Below are 21,765 nucleotides of genomic sequence, written 5' to 3' on the forward strand. Positions count from 1 at the left end.
GTAAATTACAAATTTACAATACCGAAAACGCCACTCTTACCGCGAGAAAACGCTTCGTAAGCGAGAAAATGCGCGAAAAGAACATGCGGGTGGCGACGCCACCTTGAAATTCCCGCACCAAACGCCGCGACGTCATGGATTTTGACAGCGTCTACTCGGTGATTCGTAGTTCCTCATCGGTAAAAATTAGGTACGTTGTCCTCTGATGAGGCCATAGACTTAAAATACCGGGTTTCAGGAGATTCCGTTGAGCCACTGTCGCCAAAACGCGAAAAACTGACTTTCAAATCTGAGACGTCACGCGCGGAGATTTAGGCGCGAAATTTACAAATGAAACTTTGACCTTGATTTTCTCCTCTATTAGTAAACATATGGCTGTGAAACTAACGCCATCAGAGTTCTCAGAAAACATTGTATGAATCTAAACCGATTCTTTGTTTCATTTTAGTGTCCCTTCATGGAAATAAAGGCGGTGTTATCGCCTTCAACCCAAACGGAATGAGGTCGCAACGCCACAGGCAAGGGAGTAGGAGCATAAAAGTCATAGGTCCCCTTATGCATTTGCTAGGGACACTAAAGAGCAAAACGATTTTTCTCGCATTAGTAAAGTAGTCTTCCACGATACCAAAAACACCACGCTTGCTGCGAGAAGACGCTTAATAAGCGAGAAAACGCGCAAAAAGAAAATACAGGTGGCGACGCCACCTTGGAATTCCCGCACCATTTGCCGTGACGTCACATATTTTTGACGGCGCCTGCTTGGGCCTACGTAGTTCCTAATCGGTTAAATCGAAGTACATTGTCCTCTGAGGGGGCCAGAGACTTGACATAACGAGTTTGTGGAAATTTCGTCGAGCCAGTGGCGCCAAAATTCGTTAAATGCTCTTTGAGACCTTTTACGTCACGAATTACAAAGTTCGGCGCGAAATTTAAAAATGAAACATTGAAATTGGTTTTCTCCTCTAATAATAAACCTATGGTGGTGAAATAAATTACACAGGAGTTCTCCGAGCACACTTTATCAATCTAAACCAATTCATTGTTTCTCTTCTCTGTCCTTTTAGGATGACTCGCAGGCGAAAGCCATCTTTTTCTTCTCAGTCGATTCTACGTAACCGCCTCCCCCTCTCGGCCTCCCCCCCCGAAAGCTTTCTGCACCCAACGTGGTTTGGCACTGCCTCCACCACCCCCGGAGATCTTAGGGTTATGGTGCTCGAGTGATGACCCGAAGGTCGCGATATCGAATCCCGGCAAAGGCGGCCGCATTTCAACGGAGGCAAAGTGCTTGAGGCCCATGTACTTAGGTGTAGGTGCAAGTCAAAGAACACCAGATGGTCTCCCATTACCATATCGTGGTTTTGGGACGTAAAACCCCAACAATTATATAGCATTGCGCTGTTTTCGGGATCAGAGGCATTGGAAGCTATCTGCACCTTGCGTGGTTTTGCAATGCCTCCGGGATCGAGCCACCTTTGATCAAGCGACTATGTCATGTGATAAGGTCATTTTGACGTCACGATGACGTCACAAATTATGGCGACCTGTGACACCGCGATGACGTAGGGTGACGTCATCACGTGACGATGATTTTTTTATATCTGTCGTGTTAACGCCGATGCCGCCGACACCACTTGGTCACTTTTTGTGTTTGTCGAGGCATCTGAGGCTTTCGCCTTAAAGACAATACCAGAGAGAGGGACCTGCTAAACGTGAACCAAGGTACGCAAAGGGCGTACGCACATGTTGTATTTCGGTCGACCGAGTGAAAGTGAACGTGCCCTACAACTCAGGTTTGAGATGACCGTTGGCACTGAAATGGAGGAGGAGAGAAACCTGTCAGTCAGAACCACATTAAAGTGGAGCTGAAATAGTGTGGGGCCCATTTGTGGTAAGGCGCAACGCAGATTTGCACATCTGATGCAGAGGTGGGCAAAGAGGCATCCTACTGCAGAGGCTTAAAAGTCGTCAATTAAAAAAAAAGGTGCGATCCATCGAACGTCATTTTGCGCTATCGAGCATGATTGTTCTTGTTTACATCGGTAAGTGAAACCGGTTCAGCGGTAGTAAGCCAAATGTAACATTCCATAGTAACTGTCCTTCTGCATTGGCTTTGTGCATTGTAATTAGTAGAACAGTCAACTGGGACAGTTAGTTAAGCTTCATCTCAGAAACAGCGAGAACAGCACTTGGGCGAAGGAAGACAAACAGCACGGGTGCTGTCTCCATTGTATTGCTTCATCGATGTGTTGCTTGCGCTGGTATTAAGGCGAAAGCCTTAGATGCCTCATCGAACACGAAAATTCACATCGGCGTCGTCAGCGCCGACGCCAACACGAGTGAGGCAAAAATTCCCCATCACGTGATGACATCGCTGCATATCGTAATCATGACGTCAGATATAGCCAAAAATCTTTATTTCATCATGACGTCACTATGACGTGACGTCACATGATGACACTGCTTACGTGATCGGCCCACCTCTGTCTAAGCAACAATGTCACGTGCCGATGTCGACGGCGTCGGCGCCAACACGAGCGAGACAAAAAATCATCACGCCGTGTCGCCTTAGGGCGACGTCATCGCGTGATGATTTTTCGCCTCACTCGTGTGTGGCGCCGACGCCGCTGATGCCATCACGTGACATATCGCTTGGTGAAAGGTGGGCCGATCGCGGAAGCAGTGCAAAAGCATGTGCGCTGCAGAAAGCTTTCGGAGGGGGGAGGAGGGAGGATTCGTACATCCAACGAGAAGAAAAAGAAGATAGCTTTCGCCTTCGAGTCGTCTTAGGCGAATGCATAGGGTTGGGTTTTTAGGATGAACTTTGTAAATCGACTTGTAAGGGCCACGTGCCTCTCGCCACGTGCCAGACGGAGAACAATGCCATGCGTCCTTCCTACTCTCGACCTCTTCCGGTCTCTTCCTCCGTCATTCCCTTCTCTAGAGGCGCTGAAACGCGCGCCCCTACAAGGACTTTAGAAGTTTTGTCTTTACCTACATTCACTCATTGCCCTTTTTTACAGCAATCCAAGCAACAAATTGACACTACCTGTCTTTACAGCTCGTTGTCCTGTGGGTAGCCCTGGCAGTGGTTCCAGCGCACCAGTCCTTCGGCGGGGCAGTAGACCACAGTCGACATGCACATCATCAAAACGCGAGGGGAGGCACGAGGAAGCAGTCCGGATCTGGCAAGGAGTTTCTCGGAGAAGGCGACCAGAGGCCCGGCGTACCCTCTAACCCATTCTGTGAGTGCATGTAGCTCTCTCGAGTTGAAGTTAGCTTGACGTATCAGCAATGCTACCTTAACCTGTGGAAAGACTATAGTTTAGGTAAAGTCTGCAGTACGTATATGTAGGAAATAGTGTAGTTTATTCCGTGGTAAAAGGTCCTTTTAAAACGTTCATTCGAGACTGAGGTGGCACTTGTTCAAAGACTGTCCATTGCCTGTACAATTTGTTGCATAGCTCTATAAAAAAGTAACACAGCGCCATATGTCAGATGTAAACTTCGCACAGCTGCACATTGCGACGATTTTTTACGGTACCATTTAGAGAATATCGCTCGCTTCCAGAAGTACATTGCATGCCTTTATTACACTGGTTTGCAATAAATGTTTTGGTTAAAGACATAAGATATTTAAAATATTGAGAACACACTCTTGACTATAAAAGCAAGTCATTGTAGTTGTCGCCCCTTCTTTCTCCCCTCTTCTTTTTCCATACACGTCGTTCATTTTTTCGTAATTTTGCAGCAGCGCCAATGCTGAACTCAAACTCGCCTCTATTGGCCACAACCTACTACTACAACCCGCACCGGCAAGGGTCGGGTTCCTCTTCCTCTTCATCCGGGCACCACCGCCACCACGACCTGCTGCTCAAGGAAGGTGTGGACCAGGAGACCTGCCGGGCAGCCGATGGCCGTGATGGAACTTGCTACGATGCCGTACAATGCCTGAACCGCGGCGGAACGCCCATGGGCCGTTGCGAGGACAGAGTCTGCTGTGTCTGTGCGTAAAGAAATCTCAACTCGATTTTATGGCAGCTTGCCGCGTCATTACGTATGTTCCTTACTCGGCGACTTCCGGTCTGCTTCTTAAATTACTGGATGTGTCCGAAAAACCCGAAACTGATATAAAAAGAGGTAATAGTTCAAGATGGAGTTCTAGTGGATGCATATGATATCGGAGGACACGTTTACATAATCTGAGGGCCATGTAACTGTCAGGATGATTAATTTTAATTAATTGAATGGGTTTATTCAAACAACAGAAGGCTTTCTTGAGAGAAGCTAACATCGTTGCGGCACCTGGCAGAGCAGATCTAAACTACGTACTTATTTTGACGTGGCCTCTGAATCAACTCCGTCAGCGCGACGGCGAGCTGGCGGATTTGATTGCGGAGACCATACAGATAGAAGCGCAACTGTAAAGACTAGGGGTGTGCGAATATTCGAAATTTCGAATATTTTTCGAATAGTGTTTGCTATTCGATTCGATTCGCACTGGAATTTTACTATTCGAACTATTCGAACTATTCGAACTTCCCGAAAACAAGTCAATGTCCGATTGAAAGTAACCCCTTCAGATTTTTAATATGCTTCACCTCATTACATTCTTGTATTGCGGCAAAGCTGCCTTTCAAGCTCCGTTACGGTCGAACTTTGCCAAGAGACAACGTCCGATTGGAAGTGGTCCCTAGATTTTCAATATGCTTCACCTCATTACATTCCGATATTGCGGCAAAGCTGCCTTTCAAGCTCTACTACTGTCACTAATGTACGAACTCAAGAAAACGCTGGTTCCAACATGGAAATGAAAGATGGGGCAGAGGTGGGGGCTAAATTAATGCTGTTTTGGACCTGAAATTTGGGCAGGAAGTCCGAAAAATCGGAAGCCGAAGCTTTTTAGCATCCAAAATTTCAGATGTTCTTGTATATCGACGTCTACAAGGCAGATTTGGAACTCCGAACTTGAAGGGAGCACACCCTTGTCCGCCACATCAGTTGGGTTTCCACAGAAGTTGAAAGAGGAGGAGAGACTGAGGAAATGGCATCTTTGCCTATCACGTGTAAAGTGTTGTCGGCAACACTTTGGTTGCACCAAATCATGTGCAAAAATAGAATTCGGCCTCTACATTGCCCCATTCTTGATAAGACAACTATGGAACATCACCCCGCCAGTGTTTCATCAACCTAGAGAAAAGAAACACTTTCATGTTGCTATCTCATAAGAATATGCTTAGGAATCCTTTCCAACCATTTTTTTCTGCAATTTTGCTTCGAAGTATTCGAGAAACATTCTAGAAATATTCGAGAAATATTCGAAAAATATTCGATTCGATTCGCACTCACACTTCAATATTCAAATTCGCTTCGCACCCAAAATTTTGCTATTCGCACAGCTGTAGTAAAGACCCAATTAAGAATCGGGTGGACTCTGAAGCTCTGGAAGTCGACGGACAAAAGTTAACGTAAGGTCTACCAAAGTGAATCTAAATATGACCAAGTGGTTTAGGCGAGCGCCATTAAACACACTTAAATGAAACATTAAGGTTGCCTAATATCTTTTACGGAAGATAGCTGTAGAGGGTACACATATAAAGGAATGCAGCCGTAGATCCATCAAAAGCTTCGTCGGACAATTTGCTAGGAATTAGCTCGATATTGATGCGTGGAGCGTGCGTCAATATCGTATTTCCCGAACTTCGAGAACTTCTCACTTGTTTTTTCTGAGAAAAACATAACCAGTCAAATGTCAGCACTACATGCGTGTTTCATACTGAGGTTATGTCAGACAACTTTATAATTTACATGTTAGTGTTTGAGGAAAAATTAAAGCGTTCACTAACTTCACCACATCAGTGAGCCGTAGCTCTATATGTCAGGGAGAGCTTACCACTCTCCCACGTTGGAGCACATAGTACTCTAAATCGTCGACCACGTCTGTCTAAACACACTTAAGCAATTATTGAATTAATACTGAGTGAGTAAAAAAATACTCTATGTAAGTACACGCCACTTTGGCTAATTTTCAGTTTCTACGATTGTTCTAGGTGTCTTTATTTTTGATCAAAATCTTTGTCTAAGTTAGCCAGGACGTCCTGCGTATACTGCTAGGCAAAAAGAAAGGGTAGAAGTAGAATAACATTTTTCCAGTTGCGGTAAGGATACAAAATGTTTTTTTTTTTACTTCCAGGACAGCGCTTTTCTCATAGGCTACGCCCTTATGGACGCTGATGCTAACAGCGACAGTTCGGCTACGCAAACAAGATGTTTGTCCGTGCTCTATGCAAGAAACAGTGCAACATATTTAAACCCTTCTTTCTTCACTGGGACTTGCGCGTCTTGAATTTCCTTCGAGAGGAGTGAGCGTAAGGCGACAATATTTGTCACGTATGCATTGTAAGTTAAAAGCCATGCAGTCGTAGATAGATAGATAGATAGATAGATAGATAGATAGATAGATAGATAGATAGATAGATAGATAGATAGATAGATAGATAGATAGATAGATAGATAGATAGATAGATAGATAGATAGATAGATAGATAGATAGATAGATGTGAATGTATGGTCGACGGAATGATTAATGAATGGGTAGATAGGGCAACGGTTTCTTCAATCAACTGTAACGAGCTTTAATGCTGGTAACACCTAGCCGTGCAGATAGTTTTGTAGCCGTGCAGATCGTCAGTACAGTCGGTAGTAGGAACAGACAGCGCAAGAGGGAGGTAGTAGAATTTAGACGGACAGGTACATCGGTGAGCTGCGTTGATGGCTGTCAACTCCGACACCTAGCCAGCCAGATGTTACTCCCTGCAGCAGGGCATGCAGCGCTTGTTGCTGGACGAGTTTCTTAACATCTAAGGTATGCACATTTGCGCAAGCAAGAAATGAAGACACGAGAAAGGAGGAGTAGGATGCAGAAGGTCAGGGGTCAATATTCTGCGCTCAATCTTTTGCTTCCGACTCTTTCTTTCTCAAGTCCTTGTTTATTGTTTGTTCAGCATGTATCTCTTACACTTTGTAGTCGAGGTGTCGTGCGGCGAGGCGAGCTCGGAGCGCACGGCATACGTTCGCAACCCGGGCTACCCTGGTACGCACAACCGCGAGGCCATGTGCAAGGTTCGAGTCTCGAAGCGGGACGCCGACGTGTGCCAGTTCCGGCTGGACTTCCTCACGCTGGACCTGGCGAGGCCCGTGGACGGAAACTGCTCGCAGGACATGCTCGTCGTCTCAGGGCAGAACGAGAACAACCAGGTGCCGCGCATATGCGGCCTCAACACCGGGCAACACTGTACGTAGCTGCCATGGACTTTCGGAGACACTTCGTTATAACGAGGCATCGCGAATATTTTGTTACAAAGAGGGTACCAGTATTGGTTTACTTCAGAGAACTTTTCGTAATTTGTAGTTTCGGAACCGAAAAGGAATTCATTAAAAGCTGGCTGAGAAAGATAATACTGCCTTAAAAAGAGATGCCAGTGGCCTTGTTGAAGCATGCATGAGCAATGTAAACTTCTTGATTAAGGAAATCCCTTTGTTTAGATTTCTTACCAATAAGAACTGCTCCTGCATTCCAAATGAAGCCAGGTTTTACTCCTTTTGTGAATTCTTTTTAAATTGTTTTATATAAGTGGGCGCTCCTTTCTTGCTGCTCTGGTGGTTCAGCAATCTAAGCACAATCACTAAGGGACACAGGTGCTGGACTTAAAAGTAGGCAGCGGCATACACATAGATGGTTAGTGAGGGATATATGCAGGGACAATTCTCGCACCTTTGTATAACGCATATCGCACGCACATCGCACACATTTCTACAATGCGTCCTAAAACAAAAGACCAAACATGACGGTACAAGCTTTCAAAGAGGGCGCGTCAAGCGTTCGGCGCGCTTAAATGTTTGGTGTAGTTGCATATACTATTTCTGGTAATTTTACATGATTTTTTTAACACAAAAATGTTTCATGCTGTATTCCACGAAGACTTTTCTGACATCATTTCCGTCAAGGATGTGACCTAGGTGAAGTGTATGAGAACAAATGACAAAGAAAAAAAAACCATAAGAAAAAAATTAAGGCAGCTTCGCGCTAAGGTTGCCAAGCCTGAAGGAACTGCGGAGCTGGGCGGCCTTCTTTGTTTCTGTTTATGTTTCTGTTTCTTTCTTCCTCTGTTTCCTTCTTCTTCTCTCATCTCTTTGTTTTTTCTGTGGATTTTTTGTCTCTGTTATTTCTATACTATTTCTATTTTATTTCTATGCTTTACTATTCGTCTTTCTTTCTCTCTCTCTCTCTGCTTCTTTTTCTTTCTTTTTCTCTCTCTGTCCTCATTCTCTCTCCCATCAGAGTTATTCCGTCCCGCACCGGAGGAATTGGAGGACGTGTTTTGAGAGCGAAGCAAAAGATGAAGAGGAGGTCGAAGAGAGCGCGAGCAGATTCATGATGATGATAGTTTCTGTTCGCAATACCCGGCGCAACGAAAAGATTAAAGAGCTCCGCTCTTAAAAAGTTACGCTGATTTAGGGGACCTGGGAGTCGAGCCCACGACATCTCGGTCGTCGACGAAAGGCGACGGGCGCTCTGCATAATGCGCTACCGACGCTCATGCGTGAGGGTACACAAACACGCCTTATATCACTGACGCCTTCTCCGTTTCACAGTGACCTTGGTTGGCGGGGGGCGGTGTGGCCGTTTGGGATCAGTGAAGTGAATTACTGCATCAAGACACTAACGAGCGCTGAGAGGGAGCACTTCGGTAATTTCAACTTTCGGTGGAGCGAGACACACGTGTTGGACGCCTTCCCACGTTCACGGCTCAAGCTACGAATTCGGCCTCTCGCGTTCCTGAAGCGCTGTGCGGTGTACGCATGAGCACAGGCGCAGGTTAACCTATTACTGGGGAGCGTACATCTTGGCGTTTCTCTCCTCAAATAGCTACGCCTTGAATGAGTGTATATCGCGTTCCAGTGTTTATTAGGTGTTAGATGACGCAATGCTTGCGCGGAATTCAGCATACGCTGTGTGGAGGTGTATGTTAACTACTTCAGCTATCACAAGTCATGATCTTTGGCATTAGTCGTCGTGATGGAGATGTGCTACTAGGCGTCAACGTGGGTGCGTCCGCGTCAAACGGTGATACAGCTGCCAAACACCAATAGACATTGTGAAGCTCTCATATATCCAATGTACAATAACCAATAAACTACTTCTGTGATGGCAGGCTTACTTTCGTATTATACCGATTCCTATGACGGAGGGATAAACCATGTTATTCTTTCCAGCCTACGTCGACGTTGAAGAGTCTGGAGGTATCAGCTTGAACCTCATGATGGTCGGAAGCTACTCGAGAAAATTCGACATCAAGGTCACCCAACTGGAATGCGAAGGCCCACAGTCAGGTGAGTCCGGGAAGACTACAGTGTTTTCTACGTTGCCGAATTTTTTTCTTTTTGAATTTGTAGATTTCATAGACGTAAGATTCATGTAATTATGTGCCTGTGCGTCTTGATGTGACGCCATACACGCACAACGGGAGAAAAGATAAGTAGAAACGTCGTACGAAACGAGAGCAGGCCGTTTCAGTATTGAATACATGCTTAAGGAAAAGTAACATGGTTTCTCATGCACTCGTCTTAAGACAACTCGAACGCGAGAGAAAGAGAGATATAAATTTTTATTTGTACAATGTTAAGAGCACTTCCTTGTAGTCTGGAGCTCTTAGTTCAGGGCCACATTGGCTTGGGCCACTCCACGTGCCCCCTGGATCAGCCGACGCTGCTCCTGCGGATCTAAGCTGGTCAGCGCAGTCTCCCAGGAGAAATCCATCCTTTTAGGGGCGAAGCTCCTTAAAGCGGCACCCGTTCGTCCCTCGTAGTTCGTAACCAGTCGTAACGCTAGTACCAGATCTTGACCTCCAAGGTGGTGCCGGTGGGAGATTTCTCCTGTGCGTTGTTGAACAATAAAAAATTCGCAGCGTGCGCGTTAACTAAAAGCCGAACTCTTCTGTCTCTCATTCCCCATTAGCAGCCATTGGCATGTTCCAGTAGGAAGCGTTAGTAGAAGTAGAAGTGTAAGTGTTAGCTAAAAGCCGACTTCTTCTGTCTCTCATTCCCATTAGCAGCCATTGTTTACCTCCAAGGTAGTGCCTGGTGAGATTTCTCCTGTGCGTGCTTAAACAATAAAAAATTTGTTCAAAACGCCGTTGATTGATGAAATAAACCAACGGAAGACGCCAGATGTTTTCTAAAGCAATGGTTTTCTAAACAATGAAAATTCACAGCGTACATGTAAAATTAAAGTGAGCTGCAAGTCGTCATAACTCTCATCGCACCTTTAGTATAAACGCGCCCGATCTGACGTCGGTGATGATGTACTGGGCAGAATTCACGGAAGATTCACGGTTTACCGATGAACCTCCGCAGCTTCGCCCACTCATCATCATTCACTCCGTGGATATGCTGTGATTTTTTTCTTCTCAATCGAGAAAAGGGAACTAAGCCCCGAGCATATTAAAGGGCTTCAATGAAAGATAACGTGAGGCAGAAAAAAATACTCACAGGGTCCCTTATGAATTTGCCCAAGACGACTCGAAGGCAAAAGCCATCTTCTTTTTCTTCTCATTCGATGTGCTGATCCCCTAAAATTGACATCCATATATACGCGTTCGTATTGAATGAAGACAATATTGATGTTACAACAGTAAGTATGACCGCTAGCCATTCAAGTACCATACCTTATTCTCTACTTTCCAACATTACCCATGATTAGGGGGCACAAGTCAACGTTAGCAATTATTCAGCCTACTTCAGTGTACAATAGCCAGCCAATGACGTGCGTCATTTGGTCAACATTGGCCATAACTTAGAAATCACTAGGCAACCTTAGCCAGTGCTAGCTGATGCTGGTAGTATGCGAGAAAATATGGCAGAGCAGGACAACTTCGCTAGCCGTCCGCCATTCACAAGTCAGGATAAGGTGATGTTACGTACGGTACGTTAGGTTATAGTTTATAAACGTCTGTATAGAGTTTTACAGCAGAGCTTTTATGGTCGAGGTTTGCCGTGTGTCTTACATAGAAAATTATTATCATCATAAACCGGCACGCTCTCAATCGCGTCCTCACTATCCGAAGGGGAGCGTCGTAACTACTCGGCTATCCAGGCACGCTAGCAAAGCATAGCATAGCCCTGTAAATTAAAATGAGAATGAGGGCGAGGAGGAAAGAAGTGAGAGTGAGGAGGAAGGAAAGTTGGAAAGGAGAACGAGTACAGAGGGAATGAAAGGTTCTCTCTAAGCCCGGTGGTCATTAACACGTGCGAGAATGCTTTCAACGCCTAGTTACGTCAGCGCTGATCATATTGAATGTACGAAAATAAAAGTGTTAAAATGTGGTTCGACAGGTTCGTTTGAGCTATGCAACAAAGTAATACTTTAACATTTTACGTACACCGAGATCAGTCTGATGGTTTCCTTTACAATCATCTTTGTAAGCTTCGCCACGACATCGTTTAGAATTCGTCGTTTATGCTTTGACGTAAAATATGTTCATTCCGCCAAAAAACAGATGTGATAGGAACTGTTCAGAAACCAGTTCGTATCACCTATCACACTGTCAAAAGCGACGCCTATTGAAAAGTATCTTCAGCAACAGGTGAACATCTTAACACTCTTCTTAGTGGACACTGGACTAGATAGACGGTTGTGATCAGCAGCTATGTGCACCTATATCCGAAGTGATGTGTCAGTCCGTATACTGTGGGCAGAACTTGGACAGAAATGTGTGCGTGTGAACTTTCGACTGCAAAGTGAACTCCTGCAAACGAACTGTCCTTTGCCATGTTACTTTCTTTATTTGTCCCACTTGGCTGTATGTGTTCCTTGCTAGTTATGGTTTGGGTGAGCATTTTTCTTTTTTATTATTTTTTTGCGTTGGAGAACTTATGGAAATGCAGTAGCCTTTGTTATATGAACGTCAACCTCTCCACAGCAAGTCAGAACAGAAGAGAACAGAGTAGATGCCAATAGACTAACTATGACTACGTCGTCCCACTCGCAGCGCCCTCTCACTGCCTACAGTACTTCTGGGGCACCCACGGCACGGTGAAGAGCTTCAACTACGACGAGGCCGGTGGTAGCCTCCACCACCAGGGCTACCCCAACGACTTGGACTACGTTGTGTGCCTGCGCAAGGAGCCCGGATTCTGCTCCGTCACCTACGAGGTAGCCCCAGACGAAGAGCTCGGCGCTTCACCGTTCGGAGTGGGCGCCATTCCGTCGCAAAGAGAAAGGTGCAGCTTCCTTAAAATTTATAGGTGTTATGAGGTTACGCATAATACGTTATATCAGTATATTACTATTATTTGGTAAGAAGTAGGTCTCTGTACAGTGTGAAAATAAAACAAAATGACGTTTCGAGATCCGTACGAATCCATTGTTTATGGTAGAATGACGGTGAAGAGCTTAACAATGTCTTTACCTTACGAGATGGTATTCATATTGTATTAATCTTATGTTCGTACTTACACGCGTAATCTTAAATTCCCTGATGTTTGATCAACTACTTCTAATATGTTGCTTTGTACTTCTCCGTAATCTTTAGCCTTGGGTGATATATGTCTTATTTCTTCTTAATTTGTTATGTTGATTTGCATCCTCTCACTGTTTTTATCTTTAGTTGTTAATCATTTGCTCTTTTTTAATACATGCGCTGCCAGGAGGTCCTCCTGACAGTTTTAACTTTGGGAGCTCCTCCATTATATTTACTTCGCAATTTCATTCTGTCTATATTAATAAAATAATGAATTAATTGAGTGATTGATTGAATGATTGATTGATGAATTGATTAAAATCAGAGGTCACACAGTTAGCTTCTCTGAAATCACCTTTCCTCTCATGTTTACGCCAACAAAACACAAGGGGCATTGACCTACAGCTGACCGAAATAACCAGTGTCCGAAGTTAACAACTCCCGAGTGGGCATTCCATCTACTTTGCACGTGCACCGGTAAAGACGGTGTGCTAAAATGTACTTGGGAGCGTCAACCTAAAAGGTGACCGAGGTAGAAACTTTGTGCGATAGCCAACTGGCAACGTACTCTACATAAGTCGCTTTTGTAGTATGTGTCTGAAACGGGACAACATGCTTATACATGCTATTCCCATGATGTACCACGCGGCTATTCTAAATTGCAATCGACACTCGCATGGTAACAAACAGAGGCCGTAAAAATATTTAAGATACATGAATCAGGGAGCTACAGCCCTCTCATTTGTCTATTCTGTTCCCTCTGGTTTTTTTACAGGGACGCCAACGTAAAGAATAAATCAATTTAGACCGATAAATTATTATTTAAAACCTCTACTGTCGTCAGTTTCATCATCATGGGTTTGTAAATAGAAGAGATAATGAAGGTTCACTTTTAAATTCCGTACCGAAACCTCCGTACATTCCACAATGAATGTCAGCGTGACGTCACGGACTTCAATGTGTTTCCTTGAATTCAGTAGGCCTACATATTGGCCAAACGAAGTTTCCTGAAACTTGGTATGTTAAGTCTATGGACTCTTTAAGGGAAATTCACTTTATCTTTACCGAATGAGAAGTATGAAGTGCCTAGTAGACACAGTAAAAATATGTGACTTCACAGAGAGTTGGCGCGGGAATTTCGAGGTGGTGTGGCCATTCGTATTTACTTTCTTCGCGTTTTCTCGCTTACCAAGTGTCTTCTCGCAGCAAGGCTTGTGCTCTTGGTATCCTGAAAGGGGAATTCACTATTACGAGAAAAATTGTTTTGCTCTTCAGACGCAAATTCAGGCAATCCTTAGGGCCCAAGAAAGGGCGGAACATCACGGTGTCCCAGTCCCGACTTGGACGTGGCCAGCGGTTTCCGCGGGTCCCCGATAGGATATCCCGCGAAAACTCCTCAGGATCAAATAAAGTTCATTGTCTGTCTGCCTGTCACTTGAGTGTCTCTTTAAATTTATTTCTTCCTTCTTTCTACTTTTTTTCCCTCCCTGACAGCGTGCAGTTGACTTCCTCACCCATCATGGCGGAGTGCCCGGATGACTACATCATCATCGGAGGCGTGCGCATGTGCTCCACGGGCCACGAGACCGAGGTCGAACAGCGTCATACGCGGGACCTAAACGCGACGGGCCTCACACTTATTACAGGTAAAGCATAATACTCCTCAACCCCCATGTAAATGCAACACTGATTTGTCTGACAAGTCGCCTGCGCATAATCTTCTAATAACTCTTAGCCAACGCCTTCTCTACTTTTTAGAGACAAGGCGCTGTCTTAGTCTTCGATCGCAATAATGAAACACCCGAGACGCATAAAAGGGAGAGTTTCAAGAAGATGGAGGCTAAATAGTAACAATTTCCTTAATTTTACCTTCAAGAACCACGATATAAGGCACACAGTAGTGGAGGGCTCCATGTAACTTTCGCTAGCTCGGGTGTCTTAAGGTGAAGTGAAACCTAAGTGCAGGTGTGTTCTTGCATTCCACACCCATTGAAATGTGGCCACCATGGGCGGGAATCGAACCCGCGCCCTCGAGCTTAGTACAGTGCAACACCTTACCTGGTAAACCAAACAAGGCAGAGAAGTTCATGAGAAGATGAGGGCTTGAAAAGATGAAAAATCCGTGAACAGGCGTTATCGCTAGAGCCAACGTTTCGGCAAAGTGGTCTTGTCATTTTCAAGGCAGCAACCCAAAGCAGCAACTCCAAAGCAACAACTCAATACAGTTGCTTCTTCGAAGAAGAGAAGACCACATGTCAAAACGTTGGCTCCAGCAACACCTCCCGCACAAAGATTTCTCATCTCTCACCTGGGAAACTAGTGCGGACATCAAAAATCATAATATGCAGGATAGATAAACGATGGCCGGTGAGAGCCATAGAATAAATACCAAGGGATGGAAAATGCAGCCGAGGACGACAGAGAGTCAGGCGGGGTGATAGACTCAAGAAGTTTGCAGGAATAAAGTGGAGTCAGCCCGCACGCGATGCGGCAAGGTAGAGATCATTAGGAGATGTCTTCGTCCCACAGGGGACATAAAATTTACTTACAATGATGATGGTATCACCAAAGCCCAAGCCCTTTGACATAATGTCACTCACTGTATCTCTTACTGGTCCGTATTCGTAGATGGCACACCCGGTCCATTCCTGATGCGCTTCGTCTCTAACCACGTGAACAACGCCCGCGGATTCAAGCTGCACTACCGCCAGAACCCCTGCAAGTGAAACCAGCTCTCTGGCTCTTGAGCGGTCTCCTGTATCTTCGGCCATCTCGTAGCGTCTGATACTCCTATACCACGATTCTTGTTGCGTCGTCAGTGTTCGTTCATTTGTGCCCCATTTTGTAGCTTGTATCTATTATATGTGAATGTGTTATTAATCGAATAAAACATATGGTTCGTGTTAATTGCCGCCTTTGTTTTTTTTCACACGCTTGCCGCAAGATGAAACCCCATACACTATCACTGTAACAACCTTTTTCTGAACTGGCTGCGCATTTTTGTATGTCTAAGGAATTAAGTTAACATGCAAGTGTTGTCGTTGAACTTAGAGTTTGTGTAAACAAAAGAAAATGTTCTAACATTTTGACACCAAACTATGACTGAGATCTCAGAACGACAGTAAGTTTAACTAGTTAGTAAGTATTCATCATAAAGGAAGGTAACGAATGCGAACGCGGACACAAGAGGAGAGGAATTGGTGTTTTTGTTTTCTTGTTTTCTCCTTTTGTTTCCGTGATTTCATACTTTACCTTCTTTAATCGTGATTGATATCTCGCCCGCACCGCAAACTCAAAGAATAACGTCAATAATGAGCAGAATAAGACGGATAACTTCGGCGACAAATATGAACCTTCATTTTGTATTTATGAGTTTTTGAAAAAGACAACAAGTATTGGCAAAAAAAGTGAAACTTGGTTTTTTAATTCTATCTGCTACTTATCGACGTTCCTTTGATGCCTCTTTAATTCGTGGATTTTCATTGAGCCCCCAGTATCCATACAGTAGTGTATCGTATAGTGTAATCTCCCCTCCTGCCTCCCGCCGTGGGAAGCTGTCGGAAGATCTCGCTTCAAACGCATTAGTCCAAAATCGCAACCATGTGACCATATTCTTGCATTGATGTTAATGAAGGGATCCGTAAGTAGTTTTACGTATTTTATTTTCTCACATGGGTATGATGTGCGCACGCAGTATAGCGTTTTTCATTTCGGTTCAGATACATTATTACACAACGTGCATTCGTATTTACATGTCACGGTTGGCGCCATTAAAACATTTCCCCCAATTCGAACTTTAGTAGTCGAAATCCAGCGAGGTGGTGAAAAAACTGTGCGTAATATATTTTAACTAAAAAGCACCAACGTCGGCCCACTTATTCAGCTTTCGGCTTTGATTCCCAGTACTTTGTGGAATAGTTCCTTTCGAATTCCTTCTGCAGCGGTCTACAAATGTGTAGTGGATTATCCATTGCTGAAAAAAAAGAAAGAAATGGGAGGAGGATGTGTTGTTAAACTTTACTTGTGGTAATCGTGCAATGGTGATGCCCGCAGCCTGCCCCACTCATGTAGATTCTTTTAGATATGTTATGCTAATCTCATTTTTGTTTCATTTCAGATATAAGCTCGTTTTTTTATAGATACTGTGTTTTTCACGGAACTGCGACGAAATATTGAGAATAAACAAGGTATTTTGGAACTTCTTGACCAATCGCCTACAATTGGTCGATGACCCAAGAAAGTCGAAATCACTTCTTTTGTTCAAAATAATATGACAATTGCTTAAAGGGGCCACGACACGGTCGCCCAAAAATTAGCGTTTTTCAGCGAAAAATAGAAGTAAAGGGTTAATTTTACCTCTACGTATAAAAAAAAAAAATAGACTGTAAAAGAATATTGCAGTGTAAGATAAGTCCTAGAAGTCGCGGCCTATAATCCCCGCCCACCGCCTGCAACCGCCATTTTGCTATGACGTGTGTGACGTCATACGCTGTATGGAGCGGGACTGTCGCCCTCTACCAAAGCTTCAGCCGCTGCAAATCGTTCAGCTACAGTGCCAAGCGGAAGAAACCTGAAATAGCTCGATTGCACGCGCGGCTGACCACGGAACAATATCGTTCGCCGGCATACAAACGCTAGCGCAGCAAGCTGCTTGTTACGTCACGGCTCGAGAGTGCACCGGTGTTGCCGAACTCTCAGGTCGCTTGCGTGTTTATAAAAATATTCAATTATAAATTAAGTACTCGACCAAATGCGCGAAAATTTCGCCAACTTCTTTGTGAACGTGCAAGGATTGATCCACATAACATAGATTGTGATGAAAAATTGGGTGTCATGGCCCCTTTAACAGTATCGCACAAAACCTAAAATTATTCATTTAATGGCACCATATGAATTGAAAACGTTCGTGAGGACATTATGCAGCGCGCCATGCATCCGTTTGCCGCAAAAATGCGTTTTACATCATAGGGGATTCTCGGAACTTGTAACGAAATGCAGCGTCTGGCTTTGGCGCCACCTATGTACAACACCTGGAACTGTGCAGCTCCACTTGTCCCGTAAAGGAAGCAAATAAAGTGTCAGAGCAAGCAAATAAGGTATTAATGGCAATTTATAAGACATTTTCACTTCAAATAGGCAATAACCATTTAAAATGGCCTTGTAACACTTTTTGAGCAAGGTCAGAAAACGCGGCCGATCGGCAGTCGAGGCTCCTGAGAACATGTGAACCAAACATTATGGCGCTGCACGCGGCCTAGAATTTACAATGGATTCTCAAATTCAGCTAGAAATCGCTCCCTCTCCTATCGACAAAACGATGCCATAAACCCAAATTACCACGTCATAAGCCAAACGCCCACGGCCATTGGCTGATTTAGCATCGTGATTTGCATAGTTACCGCGGCTGCCGCAGGATGACGCTACGTGCTCGTGCTCGCGATCACACTGAAAGTAGCCGCGCGTTCAAAAGAAAAAGAAGAAAGTGCTCAAGATCGTGACGAGCGCTGACAAGCGGACGTTGCTTCTTGCCTCCTTGTCATCCTCCCTCCCTCACCCCCCTCCCCGCGTAGCTCCCACTACATGACATGTAATATTACGCGTGGAAGAAGCATGGAATCGCGCCAGGCGTCAAACTATCTTAATTGCAAAGCGAGTGGGTGTTTTAAAGGCCCACCCATTACAAAGCGCTCAGACATATTTATGGATTTAGAACGGCACAACACGGCAGACGAAAAGACGAATGATCACACGAACACAAGCGCCGTCTTTTCGTCTGCCTTGTTGCGCCGTTCTAAATCTATGCATCCGTACCAACTCACCCAATTATCAGTGCTACTCAGACATATTTATTCATAATGATCAGTAAAAGCATCAACAAAATGAGCAGCTGCGTAGGTCCGCGTGTTGCCTTACGGACGCGTAGTGGGCCCTTCTCTGATTCGCAAAAGGAAGAATTATGGCCTAGTGGGCACTTTGCAACACTACCTGCGGTAGGCATTCTAGGATAGTTTGAAAGTACCAATGTTACGCGCAGCGACGTTCGTTTCCTTACGGCACGTTTGAGGCATGCACCGAGAACCGAAGCCAGGCTAGCAATGCAGAAGGCGATGCGCCCGCGGCGCGATTACGCTATCGCGATCTACTCTTGAAGGCGAGGCTCAAGCGTCCTTCAAGTTTTTTTTTTCTTCCTCGTAACCCTTCTCTAGCGTAGAGTAGCAGGCCAGAGCATACTATCGCTCAGGCCGATCTTTCTGCCCTTCTGCAAGTAAACTCTCTCTCTCTCTCGCCCATATGCGCTGACACATATAACATTTTTTAAATTAATCTTTCAGCAACAGATCGGTAATTTATTTTGCAAGACAAATGTGGCGCTTCCGGAAACAAACGCTGGCACCAACGACATCAACGATATCACCAATACCCTCATACTGCTCACCGTGATTGCGAATACGACCCCAACGCCAACTCGCCGCCAACTCCACGGAGGGGCTCATGTTGATGTTGATGTAGTGGTCGAGATCAGCAACGTGTGGTGATATGTGTTGAAACATACACTTTAAGAAGAGTTGTACCTTTTGGAGCATCTTTCTGCCGCGCAACCGCAATCGTAACCTGGCTCGCCTGCGGTTACTTTCTTGAAAAACTACCTTGGCTACTTTCTCGTATGCATTGTGCACGCTTAACGCGTTCGTGTCATTCCTGACGTCGCGATATAGGGCGTACGGCGTTAAAGCTGGGAAAGGCGCGCGTTAAGACGGATGACCATTACTTTTGTGTGAGAGTGCAGAGTGCAGAAAAGACGCAGAGCCTTCAGAAAGTAAGTTGTTTCGCTCACTACTGCATCAGTACATGCAATCAAAGCAGCTCATCAACCTGTTCTCATTGCCTCCGCGGCCACCGTACACGAATACTTTGCATGTGTCCGTTAGGATGTCGTAGTACCATCTAGGCAAATACGCTGTGCATTGGCCATGTTCCGGTGGTAAGCTACACAATGGCTTTGCTTCATGTCCTATAGCTGGAAGAGAAAAATGAAAGAATCAGCTCCACATACATGAAGTTATTTCTTATCGTGGAGTAGCAATTGTTGTGACGATTAGTGAATAACTTTCGGGCAAGCAGCTCTGTAAGAAAAGTAGCAACAAGAGGACAAATCAAGTTCCCTTACACAACTGCTCAATAGGGCACATTGAAAACAACGTTACTACACTCGGTTTTGCTGATTCAAGTAGGAAAACTAATATTCTTCGTACCCAGCCTGTGAAACCTACAGATTAGCCAGTATTGTAAGCAGATACGTAGATAGAAACGCTTGAAGTGCCTTGAATTCGCTAAGAAATACTGCGCATTTAAAAATAGCCCACTGTTACTCGTTCGCGGTATAAATTCTGGCACTGAAAGACGACAATTGTTGCCTTTAGAACTGAAAGCAAGAGTGCGGAAGCCACGTGCATGAATTATTATGTTATGACTACATGATATGCCTTGCAGCGCGGCATCAAAGTTCGGGGAATTCTTGAAACTAAATGCAATGGACAATGAATCTACATGTGGACCTTAGGAACGTTACTTTGACTTTAAAGGGGGCACGCACACTTGGAAATGAATCTATGTAACAATCATTCCTTAAAAAAATCCCGCCATCTCCCTGTAAAGGGAACCCTGAGTAGTATGCGAAGCAGTCATGAGTCGACTTAGATTTCTGTAAATGTTTTATTTTCATCACTGTTCATGGTCCTTCTATTCGAGGTTCCCCTGATGTTGTTACTCGTCATATATGACTTTAAGCTCAGGGGAACGTTGTGGTCCGTAAAGTATAAAGTTAATGGCTCTTGCTGCAAAGGTGAACGCGATGTCAACGCGCCCGTTTCGCTTCTTCTTCGCGAGCCCGCCGCTTCGGATCGGCTGGGGCACTGGCTACGTCGACGCGACGCCGGGGAGACAGGCCTTGTTCATAAGCTGCTTCGCATCTAAGGGTACCTTGCATGATTTATGGCGTAGTGGGTACCTAGCATGAATGACGATTATTTATGGCGCAGTGGGTACCTTGCATGATATATGGCGTAGTGGGTACCTTGCATAAATGACGACGATTTATGGCGAAGTGAGTACCTCGCATGATTTATGACGTAGTGGGTACTTTGCATGATTTATACTAGAGCACTCGCCGCAGTGGAGCGAGCGCTCTATCGCACGTCCATATGTCAGGCAAACATTCCTCTCTACCCACCATGCGCGAGCTCTCCGCTCGTGCAAAAACTTCGTTCTCTTGTTTCTTCCATATATCTAGTGGCACCGTTTTCTCAGGCAAACATTCCTTTCTGCACACCATGCGCGAGCTCTCCTCTCGTGCCAGCACTTCGTTCTCTTCTTTCTTCCATACATCTAGTGGCACGCGGGGCACTGGTCACTCCGGGGGGACAGGCCTCGTTCATAAGCTGCTTCGCATATAAAAAAAATTGTTGGCCAGAAATTCGTCCTGGTTCGGAACGAGCTTCTGGTGAACTCGGAAACTTCATGTTCTGGGGAATCAATGACAATTTCTTGGTACTTTTGTGATACGTAAGGGTCGATTTCAGTTTTTTTTTTGTTCCCGTAAGACATTCGCCACCATGCGTGATGCCGCAGAACTGAATTGTATTGAAAGGATTCCGTACCTTTCGTGTCACAGCGATGTCCGATAATTGCAGAACTTACCAAGATTTTCAGCACACACCGGAGCGCATAGCAAATACATTATGTGACCACTAACGAAAGCTAGGAAAAAAAGTAGCTAGACTCGTTGAGGTAGCACTTACTGGAAACTCAGAAGGTCTAGCTGCACGCCAAGTCTCCTACGCGTGTCGGCAGCTCTAAGCGGATAAATTCGTCAACGAGAGTTTTGCCATCGCGATATCGTGAGGGGGCTGCCTAAGCATGGCGGAAAATTGCAATAAACTTCTATGGCGATAACAGTTATATGGACACTCTCATGGGGTTTTTGCCGTCGCCGTCGGCACCACCGTGCCGTATATATAACCCACAAAGAAAAATAGTTCAGAAGAAAATTTTTCTGAAGCGGGATACCGGGGATTCGAACCGGCTACCACTCGCTGCCCCTTCACGACACGTTTAACCACTCGGCCACAACGCATACATCCTGCAGTATACTAACGGCGAGCTATTTATATACGCCATTTGGCGTTAGTGGTACGCACATCTGTGAGGTACTTCAGCGTGCCAGAGTCTTATTCACTATCAGTGGGCT

The 21,765-nt window shown here is 45.0% G+C and overlaps 1 protein-coding gene across 2 annotated transcripts in view; it reads left to right on the plus strand.

Annotated features, from left to right (window-relative positions):
* LOC119374544 (uncharacterized) overlaps positions 1-21,765 on the plus strand; it is a 122,866-nt gene that overhangs the window by 5,137 nt on the left and 95,964 nt on the right. The window contains exons 2-8 of one of the 2 annotated variants that reach the window (XM_037644689.2): positions 3,059-3,242; positions 3,749-4,003; positions 7,025-7,291; positions 9,274-9,390; positions 12,048-12,279; positions 14,013-14,164; positions 15,147-15,403. In XM_037644689.2, the coding sequence (XP_037500617.1) occupies positions 3,059-3,242; positions 3,749-4,003; positions 7,025-7,291; positions 9,274-9,390; positions 12,048-12,279; positions 14,013-14,164; positions 15,147-15,244 (1,305 nt within the window). In that variant the 3' untranslated portion in view covers positions 15,245-15,403. Of the gene's footprint in view, positions 1-3,058; positions 3,243-3,748; positions 4,004-7,024; positions 7,292-9,273; positions 9,391-12,047; positions 12,280-14,012; positions 14,165-15,146; positions 15,404-21,765 lie in introns of those variants that run through there. The other variant, XM_049411030.1, reaches the window with a different exon arrangement.

Source organism: Rhipicephalus sanguineus, chromosome 11 (genome assembly GCF_013339695.2).
Source record: "Rhipicephalus sanguineus isolate Rsan-2018 chromosome 11, BIME_Rsan_1.4, whole genome shotgun sequence".
Taxonomy (NCBI): domain Eukaryota; kingdom Metazoa; phylum Arthropoda; class Arachnida; order Ixodida; family Ixodidae; genus Rhipicephalus; species Rhipicephalus sanguineus.